General features: G+C 38.5%; 1 protein-coding gene across 1 annotated transcript; it reads right to left on the bottom strand.

Moving 5' to 3' along the window:
- Positions 1-2,932: 2,932 nt before the first annotated feature.
- LOC127135070 (uncharacterized) lies at positions 2,933-4,665 on the bottom strand. The gene is made up of 2 exons (XM_051061887.1): positions 4,264-4,665; positions 2,933-3,112 (listed from the first exon to the last, which is right to left on the bottom strand). The coding sequence occupies exons 1-2, from the start codon at positions 4,663-4,665 to the stop codon at positions 2,933-2,935; spliced, it is 582 nt and encodes a 193-aa protein (XP_050917844.1).
- Between the last annotated feature and the right edge of the window lie 9,871 nt (positions 4,666-14,536).

Raw genomic sequence — 14,536 nt, 5'->3', positions numbered from 1 at the left:
TGTATATATTGGATTAGAGCTCATCAGGCTTCTCAACCTCCTTTGTCCCTCGTCCTCCGACGCTATCTCCGGTATATCAGTGTCTCTTTAACAAGTAAGGAAGAAGAAATATTCTGAAGTGTTATGTACAAGCAGTGTTCAGAGATGCATCTCTGTAATCTTTACGAAGATGCACCTCCGTAATTATTTTACATTAAGTCAGACTTATATTGATTTAAGGTGCTTTTGGAGATGCATCTTCGAAATCTGAGGGCATTTTTGTATTTTCATATGGTGTCATAGTAATACATATGGTGCATTAAAAAATTCCCGATAATTTTAAAGAGAAATGGGGTTTCGATCCTATCCATAAACCAATTAACAATTATGATGCCAAATTGTTACACTCAACTGAAATCTGTAACTAACTTCTAGATACAAAATAGTTACACTCTAATTCTGTTATAACTAAAATTTTAATTCAACATTTATACATAAGAACCTACTAAATAAAATTCAAATTAACTTTAAATGCAACTAATGTAAATTCGAATTACACTACAACACCATCCCTTAATCTATATTCATGACTAAAATCAACAACACCAATTACATCCCTCAAATGGATAAAGTGTTCAGTCTTGATAGTTTTGGTCAACACATTTGCAAGTTGATTATGAGTGATACAGTGAACAACTTTAAACACTCCATTTTGAACCTGACTGTGCAGAAAATAGAACTTCGTGTGAATGTGCTTGCTCCTTCCATGCATCATTGGATTCTTTGCAAGGCTTATAGTTGATTTGTTGTCAATCATCAACTTCACGATTTTTCTCACTTTGATCTTCAAATCCTGCAAAACAGCTTGACAAGCAGACAAAGCACCTGCAATATACTCAGCTTCACAGGTTGACAATGCAACCACTGTTGCTTCTTGGAGCACCAAGAAATGGGACCTCCCAAATACTTGAAGAAATATACAGAAGTACTTCTTCTGTCAACTTTGTCTACATACCAATTAGAATCTGAATAACATATCAACGCTGAATCAGATTTAGCACTAGAAGGGAACACAACTTCATACTTAAGAGTCCCATTAATATACCTCATTATCCTGACAGCAGCTTGGTAATGTGACCACTTTGATTTGTGCATAAACCTACTCACCATTCCAACTGTATAACAGATGTCAAGTCTGGTATTGCAAAAATATCTCAGACAACCAACCAACTCTTTAAAAGTTGTAGCATATACATCATCACCCTCAACATTAGAATCTAACTTGTGATTTGTTTCAGCAGGTGTGATTATAGACTTGCGATTTGTTAGCTCAAATCTCTTAAGAAGCTAAAGTTCATACTTCAACTGATGCAAGGTTATACCCTTATCAGAGTACAAAACCTCCATCCCTAGAAAATATACCATATTTCCTAAATTAGTCATCTCAAACTCATTCATCAAAACCTTCTTGAACTTAACTATCTCATCTGAACAACTCCATGTTAGCAATATGTCATCAACATAGACACATACCAAAATCATATTGCTATCAAATGTATGCTGAACATAAATGCCATACTCCATCTCATATTTTTTGAATCCTTGAAGCTTGAAAAATGAATCAATTTTTAGGTTCCAAGCTCTATGAGCTTGTTTCAGTCCATACAAGGCTTTATGCAACTTGTACACCATTCCTTCCTTATTCCTTTTCACAAATACATGATGATGTGACACATAAAATTTCTCTTGTAAAAGACCATTCAGAAATGAATATTTCACATCTAAATGCATCAAAGGTCAATTTATATTAGCAACTATAGAAATCCCCAATCTGATTGTTTCATGTATAGCTACAGGTGCAAACACCTCAAAGTAATCTAATCCAGATTTCTGTAGAAATCCTCTAGCTACTAAACTTGATTTGTGTTTGCTAATTGATCCATTTGGCTTCAGTTTCAACTTGTAAACCCACCTCACACTGATGACTTTCTTGTTATTTGGAAGCTCATTCAACTTCCAAGTCTTGTTTCTTTCTATAGCCCCAAGTTCTTCTTTCATGGACTTGAGCCAGATTTTCTTCTTGAGAGCTTCTTCAGTATTAACTAGTTCAGAGTCTACCAACATGGCACACTGAATGACTTCCCCTTCAGAGTCTATCTCACTATCTTGCAACATGTCAAACTTTGCAAATCTTCTTGGTATTTGTATGATTCTTTGTGGCCTTTGAACTTATTCAGATGCTGGAACATTATCAGATGATGGATTACCTTTAGAGGCTAGACCATCTTCATAGGCACGACCACCTTCAGAGGCATGATTACCACTAGAGTCTGGACCATCATCAGAATCTGGATCAAAATCAGATTCACCTTAGAGTTAGAATCGCCTTCAAACTCTACTTCAACATTAGAGTCACCTTCAGAATCAAACTATCATTTAGACTCTACTTCAGCATCATAGTCACCTTCAAACTCTGACTTATCTTCAGAGGTAAAATCTTCTTCAGAGGCAGATTCTCCTTCAGAGTCTAAAACATCTTCAGAAGTTAACTCAAGGGTTAACACTGCACCAAAGTAGGATTGAGACTTATTCCAATCCCACACTCCCGATTCTTTCATAATGACATATTTGCCGAGTTCAAATTTGTTAGTTACAGGACATAAAGCTTATAACCATCTATATTGCGGTACCCTACAAGCAACATGACTATACTTCTGTCATCCAACTTCTTTCTCTTAGCATTTAGGACATTTTTATAACAAATAGAACCAAACACCTTCAGATGGATTACACTTTTCTTATCTCCAATCCATTTCTCAAAAGGAACAATTTCCTTTAGCTTGTTGGTTGAACACCTGTTTAGCATATATGCTGCAATGACAACATATTCTCCCCACAAGGTGTGAGGGGGCTTCTTCTCCTTCGGCGTGCTCCTTGTCATATCAAATAAAGTTTAGTTTCTTCTTTCAGTAAGACCATTATGCCGAGGAGTGTATGAAGAAGTAACCTCATGCTCAATTCCATTCTCCTCACTGTATTCCTTGAACTCTGTAGATTTGTACTCACCTCCACCACCAGTTCTGAGAATTTTCAACTTCTGATCACTTTGTTTTTTAGCCTTCACCTTGAACTTCTGAAACTCAACAAATCACCTCATGCTTAAACTTGATGAGTGATACCCATGTCATTCTTGTGAACTCACCCATAAATGAGACAAAGTAATTGTTTCCTCCAAGTGAAGGTACTTCAAATGGTCCACATACATCAAAATGCACTACTCTCAAAACATGTTTTACTCTTAGAGCCACTTCTAATGAAAATGGCAATCTGGGTTGCTTGCCTTTCATGCATATCTCACATGAATTCTCAGGCTTCACAATCTTAGGAATGCCATGTACCAACTTCTTAGAACTTAGATACCCTAAGCTTCTGAAATTCAGATGCCCTAATCTCTTGTGCCATAACTCAATGTCACCTACAACACCTTATGCACTGAGGAATTTAGTTTCAGTTGTTTTTAAATTCATTTTGAATGTTCTTTTGCTTCCCCGTTCAGATCTCACAATCAACTTCTGATCCAAATCATACAACTTCAAGAGATCGTCCTTCATAATAATTGAGAAACCTTTCTCAATTAGCTGACCTACACTCATCAGATTTCTCTTCATGCTAGGAACATACCAAACATCCTTGATTATAACTGTTTTTCCATTCTTCACTATGTCTTTGACATTTCCCATTCCTTCATCATTCAAATACTTATCATCAACACATATGATTTTTGACCTCTTTCTAGAGTCAAAGTTAATATCCATTGTTTTTTTTCTTCAATTAGGTGATTTGAGCAGCTAGTGTCCATATACCACCAGTCTACCAAATATCCACCATCAGATTCAGAAGCCATTAATAGTACAGATTCATCATCAGAATCTCATCTGGTTATGTTTGTTTTTTCTGATTTCCTTTCCTTGTTTGATCAATAGTTAGCAACAAAGTGACCAAAATTCTTACAACAGTAGCATTAAACCTTCTTCTTGTCAAACTTCTCCTTTCCCTTCTGATGTTTCTTCTCATCAGAGTTGGAGACTTTTGACTTCTGATAACTACTACCACGTCTCTTCTTGGCCTCTAACTAAGACTGCTTCTGATTCTTCTTACTAGAAGACACAACTCCCGTGCCTATAGACTACTATGCATCTCTTTAATTCCCATGGTTCTGAGGTCCTTAGAGTGTTCAATTGCTACAACAATGTAATAAAACTGAGGAGTAAGTTATCTTAGTACCTTTTCAATGATTACTTGTTCAGTGAGAGTCTGTCCACAAGATTTCATCTCATTTATGATTAGAATCACTTTGGAGATGTAATCATGTACCTTCTCATTAATATTCATGTTGAGATTCTCATACTGCTTACGTAGAGACTGAAGTTTCACCTTCTTTACTAATGTATCACCAGCGTAACACCGTACCAATGTGTCCCACACAACCTTCATCGTCATTGAATCAACGATCTTCTCAAACACATTCATATCCATACACTGATGGATATAGAACAACGCCTTCTGATCCTTATTCCTAGTTACTTTATTGGTGTTTCTTTGTGCTTTAGTTGCATTTGTTGCAACCTCCATGTAACTGTCATTAACGACATCAAGAACATCTTGACCTCCAAACAACACACACATCTGAATCATCCATCAATTCTAATTCTTTCCATCAAATACTGTAAGCTTTGTGTTCAAGCTACTCTTTCCGCCGTTATTTTTCATTCTTGTGCAAATTCACTCAGATCTCACTAACACTCGTGTTTCCCAATCCCTCAGAATCAAGAAATGTGATTCTGTTTCGATTTAGATCTTTAATTTATTGTGAATTGAATGAGCAGAATCAATCACACATGGCTTACGTACACTCGTGTTTCTCATTCTTGAATCTCAATCATATCTCTAGATACCAATTATTGGTGCACAAGGTTGAAGATGAAGAAGATGATGGAAGAGAGAGAAAAATATATAACTAACTTCTAGATGCGAAATAGTTACACTCTAATTCTGTTACAACTGAAACTTTAGTTCAACATTTATACCATCATAACCTACTAAATGAAATTAAAATTAACTCTAAATGTAGCTAATGTGAATTTAGATTACACTTCAACATTATCCCTTATTCCATGCATCACTAGTTCCTCACTAGAACTAGCTACTCGCTCCTGATCCATACCACCATACCAAAGCACACTAAAATTGGACCGAAGTCCGTAAACTATGATGCATGACTCTCATCAACATGCATTATCACAAAAAGGTTCACCAAAAGAATCCTCATACACATCTCACCATTTATGCATCACATCATTCATCATACGCAACAAAAAATTCATGTCACGACATCAATAAACAACAACCAACAACAACAACTTAACAAATGTACATTCGTAAGCATTTATTCATGTTACTTCACCAACACAACAACACATCATCATATAACCATAATGATTCGCTAACCGTTCATACAAGTCAGCACAAACATTGACACATTAGGTACATAATTTTAATTCAAATAGTTCACCAAGCTTCATCATATGATAACTCTGCGCGTTAGCTTTCCAACGCTTAAACTGTGCCTCAATCCGAGTCACGAAACTCAAGTTACAAGGAAAATAGTTGAAAACGAAAAATCAACATTCTGAAAAACATAACAGCTGTAATCGGTTACACCCAAACCACTAACCGGTTACAGTCACATAAATTTTTAAAAAATCTCTTTAGTTCAGCTGTAACCAGTTACACCAACGCGGTATCCGGTTACCACTGTACATGAACGAAAAAAACACAATTTTCACTATTGGAGGCCTTCCGGACCTCCGATTTCGATTCCTTAAAAATCCCCCAATCTCAGAATTCGACATACTACACTTATTCAGTGATTTAAACATCAATTTCACAATATATCACATATTGGCCTCAACAAAATCATTCAATCTCATAAGTTCATGTTTATCCCAAACCTTCCAACCCCTCAAACATGGTGGAAAATATTTAACATCTCAAAATAGAAATAATGTAAATCTAGGCATACAAATTTCATCATCAAAACAATCAACAACATCAAAACAATCACATATCAATTTCCCTAAAGAGAGTAAGGACCTCTCATCTCTACCCCATGATACAAGACACCTAGATTGGTAGCCATTTCTCCCCCTTACATTAGATCTTCAGCAATTGATGATGATTTGCACAACCTCTATGAGTTATCTCCTCAATTTCCTAGCTTGCTCCTCTTCCCCTCTTTTGCATCTTTTCTACGTGTCTTAAGTTTTTCTAAAAATCTAGCTCTTTCCATACTTTTAGAATATATACTCCCTCACCACTTTGTCTAATTATGAAATTTACCCAACTCAATAATAACTTCTTTATTTTACCCATTATTTCCTCCAATTCTCAAAATTGACCCAATTCCATCATTTTATTATTTAATTAATTAACTCAAATAAAAATACTATTTATTCTAATAATTAATTAAAATTCCGATTAATTTCTAAACAATTATTCCAAGCTCTTACTCCCTCTTACCCCCACAATCACACATAAAATAATTTGAAACACCAATTAATCAAATAAAATTCTAAATAATTAAATTAAATTAATTAATTGAATTCGGGGTGTTACACGATGCATATCCAGAATAGTTCAATATACACCTCATGCATTCCTCAACGAAACTCCCTTTTTGATATAAATTATTTCGGAGATGCATCTTCGTATTCACACTAGACAGAATTCGAAGATGCATCTCCGTAACCACACCTGACAGTAAATTTTAAGTTTGTTTGACGATATATTAGTGTTATACTATGATGAATTATACCATACAATTTGTCATACGGTGAACTGACTTGGGGTATTTTGCTTTTTATCGCAATGTCGCGGATAGCAAGAGTCGCCACCGACTTTTCTTTTATCCAATAAGGAAAGGTGGAAAAGAACAGGAAAGACCTCAATAGATTTTGGGTTCGGGAGATACATTATACAAAGGGAAGGTATTAGCACCCTTTGTATCCATGGTTATCCATGGGCTCTTAATTGCCGGATCACTTATATTTTTGTCTGAAAAGTGTTGGTGAATTGTTTAAAAATGTTTCGAAAAGAGAGTTTAACTTTGTAATGATTCTCGTATGAATGTATACAAAGTATTTATCTCGTTTGATTTTGAAAAACAGTTTAGAAAAATATAACTTGGTAATGATTCTAGTATGAATGTATACCAAGTGGTGATTTTCTAGGACTTGCAAAGTGTGAGAGGTGGAAAATGTTTAAGGTTATGATCCAGTAATTGAGAGTTATACCTTCCTAAGGTCGTTATGGGCATTTCCTATCCTTATGAGGGTAAAACTGTCCTTACTATTGAGAAGTAAGTAGTTTTATCCTTTGGATGTAAAAGGGTCATTGTAGGGTCATCGATAGGTCATTGAAGGCAACAGTTGTAAGGATACCTTAGCATTCGAAGGGACGATCATCATTTAACCGTAGGCTACACCGAAGGGTCATCGAGGGACAAAATCGTATTTTCGAAGGCAACATCCGAGGGACCATGATTTATTTTATGATGATTTAACCGAAGGGTCTTTGCTAAGTGTATCCCTACATTCGCGGGACACGACCGTTATACCGTAATACCGTAGGGCAGCAAAGAGAGGTCCAAGATCACATATTTAAAGGCCGTATTTTACAATCAATTAGGCAATTAGGATGAATCTCCACATTAAAATCAATACATTAAAATCAGCTAAGTAATTGAGGGTGGATCTCCACATTAAAATTACTACATTAAAATTAATACATTAAGATTAATTAGGTAATTTAGGGTGAAACTCCACAAAGGGCATCCCACAAATAAAGTGGAATACCTATCTAGCTAGCTTTCCCGACGATGTGTGAACCTTTGCAAAACTCAGCAAACATGTCAGAATACCAAATCAGGGTGCAATCGAGAATTACACCACAAAAGAAACCAGAACAGCAGTAGGGTCAGATAAACAATGCATGACTATGATAAAAACATGACAGGTGGGCAAAAGTCAGAACAGAAAAGTCGGCTGCTGTCGCGTTCGCTCCTGCTTCGCCTAGCGAAGTCTTAGCGAACACTCGTTGCATGCTCGCTTAGCGATGTGCTAGCGAGCGGCTATGGATTCCGGTTTTAATAACGATATAATGGCAGCAAGCTTCACACCTGTTTGTAATCGAATTGTAACCTTGAATTGGCCGATCGGATCGAATTGAGCGGAAGTGACCTTGCTGCCGCCGGCTTTTCCTTCAGGGTTAGCCTCCAGGGTTTTCCGTCTGTGAGCGCTAGGTTTTGATTGCTAGGGTTCTCCTTTCATCCTTTTTCGTCCTCCCTTTTTCTGACTGGAGTTGTGGTATTTATAATGCCTTTTTTTCATGGCCTAATGGGCTCAGAGTGAAGCCCAGAATTTTCTGTTATCTGCCAGCTTCGTTAGGCGAGCGTGTAGCGAACGTTCGCTAGGCGAGCGTGCAGCGAACGTTCGCTAGGCGAAGGATTTGCTCGCCTAGCGAGCAGGCCAGTTTGGGCCATTTTCTGGATTGAGCCACTCGTGAGCTGGGCCTTTGTTCCTTTAAGATCAGTGTCATAAAAATGAGTCGGAGTGCCCTGAAAAATGTCTTGAAATATTAATGGGCAAATTTTGGGGTATGACAGCTGCCCCTGTTCAATATTCTTGAACCGAGAGAGTCAGAATGGTATGTACGCCATTCGTGGTCTGGAGGTGGAAGATTATTGAACACTTAGGATGCCCCAAAAATTTGCACTTGTCAATTAGTTAGTCTTGATGGAGATGGGTTTAAAGATGCCATCTAGGAAGTTTGATGATGAGAGCTTCAGAGTACGTCGTACGTTAGAAGATATCTGAAGTCATGGGTGTCACTGGGTCATACGCTAGACCGTATAGTGAGTCATTCATTAGGCCGTCGACTTCACTGGGGAGTTAGAATGGGTCATACGCCGCTGGGGATAACAGATCAGAATGGATCATACGCTAGATCGTATCTGAGTTGCAGAATGGGCCGTCTGTTAGGCTGTATCTAACGAAAAGTAGTCGTACGCTAGACTACACCTCGGGATGTACCGTACGCTAGGTAGTATCTGAGGAATGAAGATCCGAATGGGTCGTACGCTAGACCGTATTGTTGGAGGAGTAATATGTTGTGCCGAATCAAAATGAGATAAGAATCCGAATGAGTCATACACTGCTGGGGATAAAGGATCAGAATGGATCGTACGCTAGATCGTATCTGAGTTGCGGAACGAGCCGTCCGTTAGGCTGTATCGTTACTGGGGGTGAAGGATCAGAATGGATCGTATGCTAGATTGTATCTGAGTTGTAGACTGAGCCGTCCGTTAGGCTGTACCTGATGATGAAGGGGGTAGTCATACGCCATACTACACTTCAGAATGTACCGTACGCTAGGTAGCATTTGAGGCCTTGAAGGTCCAAATGGGTCGTATGCTAGACCGTATTGGAGTTGTTGAAGGTCGGAATGGATCGTACGTTAGATCGCATCTGAGTTGAAAGAGTCATATGTTGAGCTGAATCAGAATGAACCGTACGCTAGGCTATATCTGATAGTATTTGTATATGTTGTATTTGCAATAAATGTCTGGGATGGGCTTATAGATGCCATCGTTAGGAGGATGTCAGAATGAATGTTGACATGGAGTATATCTGAAAGATGTAGTTGAATCCTGAACGTAATTGATGAGGATGTCCGTCTGAATGGACCTTTGTTTTGACTGTATCAGGGGAATAATTAACCTGAAAAATAAAGTTAGCTTCATGCCATGTCATGACACATGAGATGTTTTATGCTTTCGAAAATAACTGCGAACGATGTATGCATGCGTATGCTGTGAAATGATGTAATGAATGAATTATGCATCTGAAAAGTTCTTCCAGAGGACTCTACTGGGGAAAACAAATCTCAATCTTCTGGTTGGGATACTGGTATTGGTGATCCTTTCTTAGCTGGGGATACTTGATTCTTGTCTGATGGTGGGAATATCTACTGGGGATGGAAGAGATGATCCGTCTGTCTGGTGATGCTGACCTCTTCTGGGAAATAGCTGGTTTTTGTTGGGGAATAGAATTAGCAATCGGACTTGTTGGAAAGCATGGTTAGACTTTTTTCTCGATCCTGAAGTCTTTTAGTAATTGCTACTGCTATTTCATGCATGTTTTTTCGGTAAACATCAATCATATTCAAATGCATATATCAATTCAAATTAAATCAATGGACGTTTATGCAAACAAAACAGAGAAAGTAAAACAAAAGCATCTTTTTGGAAGATGAAATGGTATCGACTTTGAAAGAGGGCCTATAAACAGGCAATTTGAGTACAAGGAGACAGAAATCCTAGTAAGAGGAAGCCGTCCAGAAAACAAAGAGAAAGCTATGCAGAAAAAGTCCCATCGATTTTAATTCCACTACTGTCATTATGTCTTCAAGCCTCTCATCTCCTGTTGTCGGATAAAAGCGATTGGCTTGTTCAATCCCTTTGATTTGGGTGAAGCTGACCGAGAACGGGACATAGTCATACGCTTTAATCCCTAATTTTTGCCTGGACCGCCTTTTCAGGTTTTCAGTCCACCAGGATACCCCTTTTTGCCCAAGCCGCCTTTTCAGGTTTTCGACTTGCCGGGTGTACATGCGTAGTATTTTTTAACTATGTCTGTGTTCACGGGATGCGGGGATTCTTCGTCATCCATCATGGCTCCACCAGAGAATACCTTCCTAACTACAAATGGCCCTTCGTATGTGGGAGTCCATTTGCCTCTAGAATCACCTTGTGGTAGAATGATACGCTTTATTACCAAGCCGCCACTTCGGAATTATGGTGTTTTATTTTGAACTGCGTGCAAAGTTCAGTAATCATCTTGTTGTTCAAATTAGCACCATTATCAGTGATAGCTCTTTCAGGAGACAACAGGTTTCTCAAATAGATCTTTGATAGAATCCATCTTAAGATGAAGCGGTATGATTCAACATATACTGTCTTAGTCGGCGAGCAGCCCAGGCCAAAGCACAGCAAGCTTTCTCGAGCTGTGAATATCTTGTTTCACAGTCGGTACCTTTTTGCTAAGGTGGTATATTGCATGCTCTTTTCGACCAGACTCGTCATGTTGCCCCAACACACACCCTATTGAATTTTCTAACATGGTCAAATACATGATTAGAGGTCTTCCTTCAACTGGTGGCATCAGAATTGGAGGTTCTTGGAGATACTTCTTGATTTTGTCAAAAGCTTCTTGACATTCATCATTCCATATTATCTCTTGATTTTTCCTCAGTAATGTTCTTGTCTACTTCAGTACCTAGATTCAGTTGATTCCTCATGCGGCTGTATAGTCTTTTCTTCTTGCAGTACCAGTCTGGCAAGTTCTCCAGGGACTTCACAATCTTCCTCACTCCCATCGTCGATTTGGTAGATCAGATTTTCAAAGTCATAATGAACAGTAGCAGAGTTATTACCAACAGGATCCAGAGTGGATATGGATCGACAAATTGTTACGTGAGTGTGTGCAAGAAAACATAGCTTGTTTGAAAAAAATGACAGGAAAGATGAAGAGCGCAATATTTGAATGCAAAAAGTCCATTGATTTATTGAATATGAATATGCTTATGAAAATGACAAGACATTTAACCAAATTTGATACACTAAATAAGCAATAACAATTATTCCTGACTAAAGGAAATCGGGATAGTGTCTTCAGCCTTCCAATTATTGAGTCCGTCACCAATTGTTGGGAAAATCCAGCTATCCAAGTCATAATCATTATCAGTATCTTCCACAGCATTGACAGTCTCGTCATGATTAGGCAGAGGAGCAATGATGCCATTAGGAGTCTCCGGAGGATCAGAGGTAGCCGTCTGTATCTTTCCACTTCGAATGCCGCTTTCAACATGTTCACCTGTTAATATAAGTTCAGTGAAACCCAATGAAGAACTCCTCAATAGATGGCTGTAGAATGGGACAGTCAGTGTGCTCATGAACATGTCCACTAACTCTCTGTCAGTCAGAGGAGGTTTGACTCTGCCAGCCAAATCTCTCCATTTTTGAGCATATTCTTTGAAGCTTTCTTTAGATCCCATAGTCATATTCTGCAACTGTAGCCGAGTAGGTGCTAATTCAGAATTATACTGGTAATGCTTGTAGAAAGCTGTCGCTAAGTCAGTCCAGGTGTGGATGTCAGAGCTCTCGAGCTGATAGTACCATTCTAACTGTGTGCCAGACAGACTCTCTTGGAAGAAATGGATCCATAGTTTCCTATTAGTGGTATACGGCTGAATCTTTCTCACATAAACTCTCAGATGCATCTGAGGACAAGATGCCCCATCGTATATAGTGAAAGTGGGGATCTTGAATTTGTGAGGCTTTCGAAATCCAGACCCAAGCTTTCGAAATCCAGACCGGGCGCCTTTTGACCCTCCATAGCTAGCATGCGTTCTTCCAGCAAGTTATACTTATCATCTCTTGGAGAGTACTGTTCATTTTCATGGTCTTCATCGTCATCCTCAGGGTTGGAGAAATCAACATTCTCCTCTTCTGAATCCTTTGGAAGTCTGATCTTGACTCCCGCAGCCTGTCCTTTAAGCCTTCTTCCCGGGTTAATGTAACTCACAGGTTTCTTGTCTTTCTTCTCGAGCAATAGAGCCTTTAGTTCCTCCTGCCCCTTGGATAAATTCAAGATCATCTCATGGAGTTGAGCATTCTGAGCCTGGAGATCTTTGACGGCTTGTTCGAGGTCCATTTTTCTGTTTGGAGGGAAACCGTGAGAACATTGATCCTTTTAGAGTACCTGTTATGCAATGTTATGCCATGCTATGCAATGTATGAAATGTTTTCAATGTAAGTCCTTGAAATGGTTAGTACAATGCCATGATGTCTTGATGTTATGATGTTATGATGTTAAATAGGTAACAAGCACAAACAAGTCACACAACAATCATTCTTAGGTTTTAAGGCTTGCATGAGTTCCATAGGTAAATACCCTCCCCACTGAAGTTTGGTTGGTTCAACCTGTCCTAGAATAGTAACCGGGTTCTAGAAGGATCTCAAATCATCGACTTTTCTTTAGGTCCACTTCAGTGCAACACCAAGTGGTTGACCAAAGCTTCCCTAAAGTCCAATCTCAAAGAGTGTAGTATCGAGTATCAACCAACCCCAGTCGGAACCGAAGCCAGTTATCTCACTACTTTCTAATGGCTAGGATGAGTCAATTAGGGTTCTAAAGGTCTGGTTAATGCCTTGATGACACCACGCGGAAGCCAAATTTTTCCTCAAGTAAACATGAGGAACATCAGGACCTCCAAAGTGTCACATTAACCGTAGCCATCATTTTAACCATTCCGGTATACGCCGGATAGTCGCGATGATCTATTGCTACTTACCTAAGGTACACTAGATCCGGGTGTAGGATCTTTCACTCGAAAATACCCAAGCAATCCCTTAAAAGTAAATCAGACAATTTGAATAAGTGATCTTGTTTTTAAGGTAACCTCTCTTTTTAAGGGTCCCCAGCAGAGTCGCCAGTTCTGTCATACGGTGAACTGACTTGGGGTATTTTGCTTTTTATCGCAATGTCGCGGATAGCAAGAGTCGCCACCGACTTTTCTTTTATCCAATAAGGAAAGGTGGAAAAGAACAGGAAAGACCTCAATAGATTTTGGGTTCGGGAGATACATTATACAAAGGGAAGGTATTAGCACCCTTTGTATCCATGGTTATCCATGGGCTCTTAATTGCTGGATCACTTATATTTTTGTCTGAAAAGTGTTGGTGAATTGTTTAAAAATGTTTCGAAAAGAGAGTTTAACTTTGTAATGATTCTCGTATGAATGTATACAAAGTATTTATCTCGTTTGATTTTGAAAAACAGTTTAGAAAAATATAACTTGGTAATGATTCTAGTATGAATGTATACCAAGTGGTGATTTTCTAGGACTTGCAAAGTGTGAGGGGTGGAAAATGTTTTAGGTTATGATCCAGTAATTGAGAGTTATACCTTCCTAAGGTCGTTATGGGCATTTCCTATCCTTATGAGGGTAAAACTGTCCTTACTATTGAGAAGTAAGTAGTTTTATCCTTTGGATGTAAAAGGGTCATTGTAGGGTCATCGATAGGTCATTGAAGGCAACAGTTGTAAGGATACCTTAGCATTCGAAGGGACGATCATCATTTAACCGTAGGCTACACCGAAGGGTCATCGAGGGACAAAATCGTATTTTCGAAGGCAACATCCGAGGGACCATGATTTATTTTATGATGATTTAACCGAAGGGTCTTTGCTAAGTGTATCCCTACATTCGCGGGACACGACCGTTATACCGTAATACCGTAGGGCAGCAAAGAGAGGTCCAAGATCACATATTTAAAGGCCGTATTTTACAATCAATTAGGCAATTAGGATGAATCTCCACATTAAAATCAATACATTAAAATCAGCTAAGTAATTGAGGGTGGATCTCCACATTAAAA

Source organism: Lathyrus oleraceus, chromosome 4, assembly GCF_024323335.1.
Source record: "Lathyrus oleraceus cultivar Zhongwan6 chromosome 4, CAAS_Psat_ZW6_1.0, whole genome shotgun sequence".
NCBI classification, from domain to species: Eukaryota; Viridiplantae; Streptophyta; class Magnoliopsida; order Fabales; family Fabaceae; genus Lathyrus; species Lathyrus oleraceus.
This window is presented reverse-complemented; position numbering and strand designations above follow the sequence as displayed.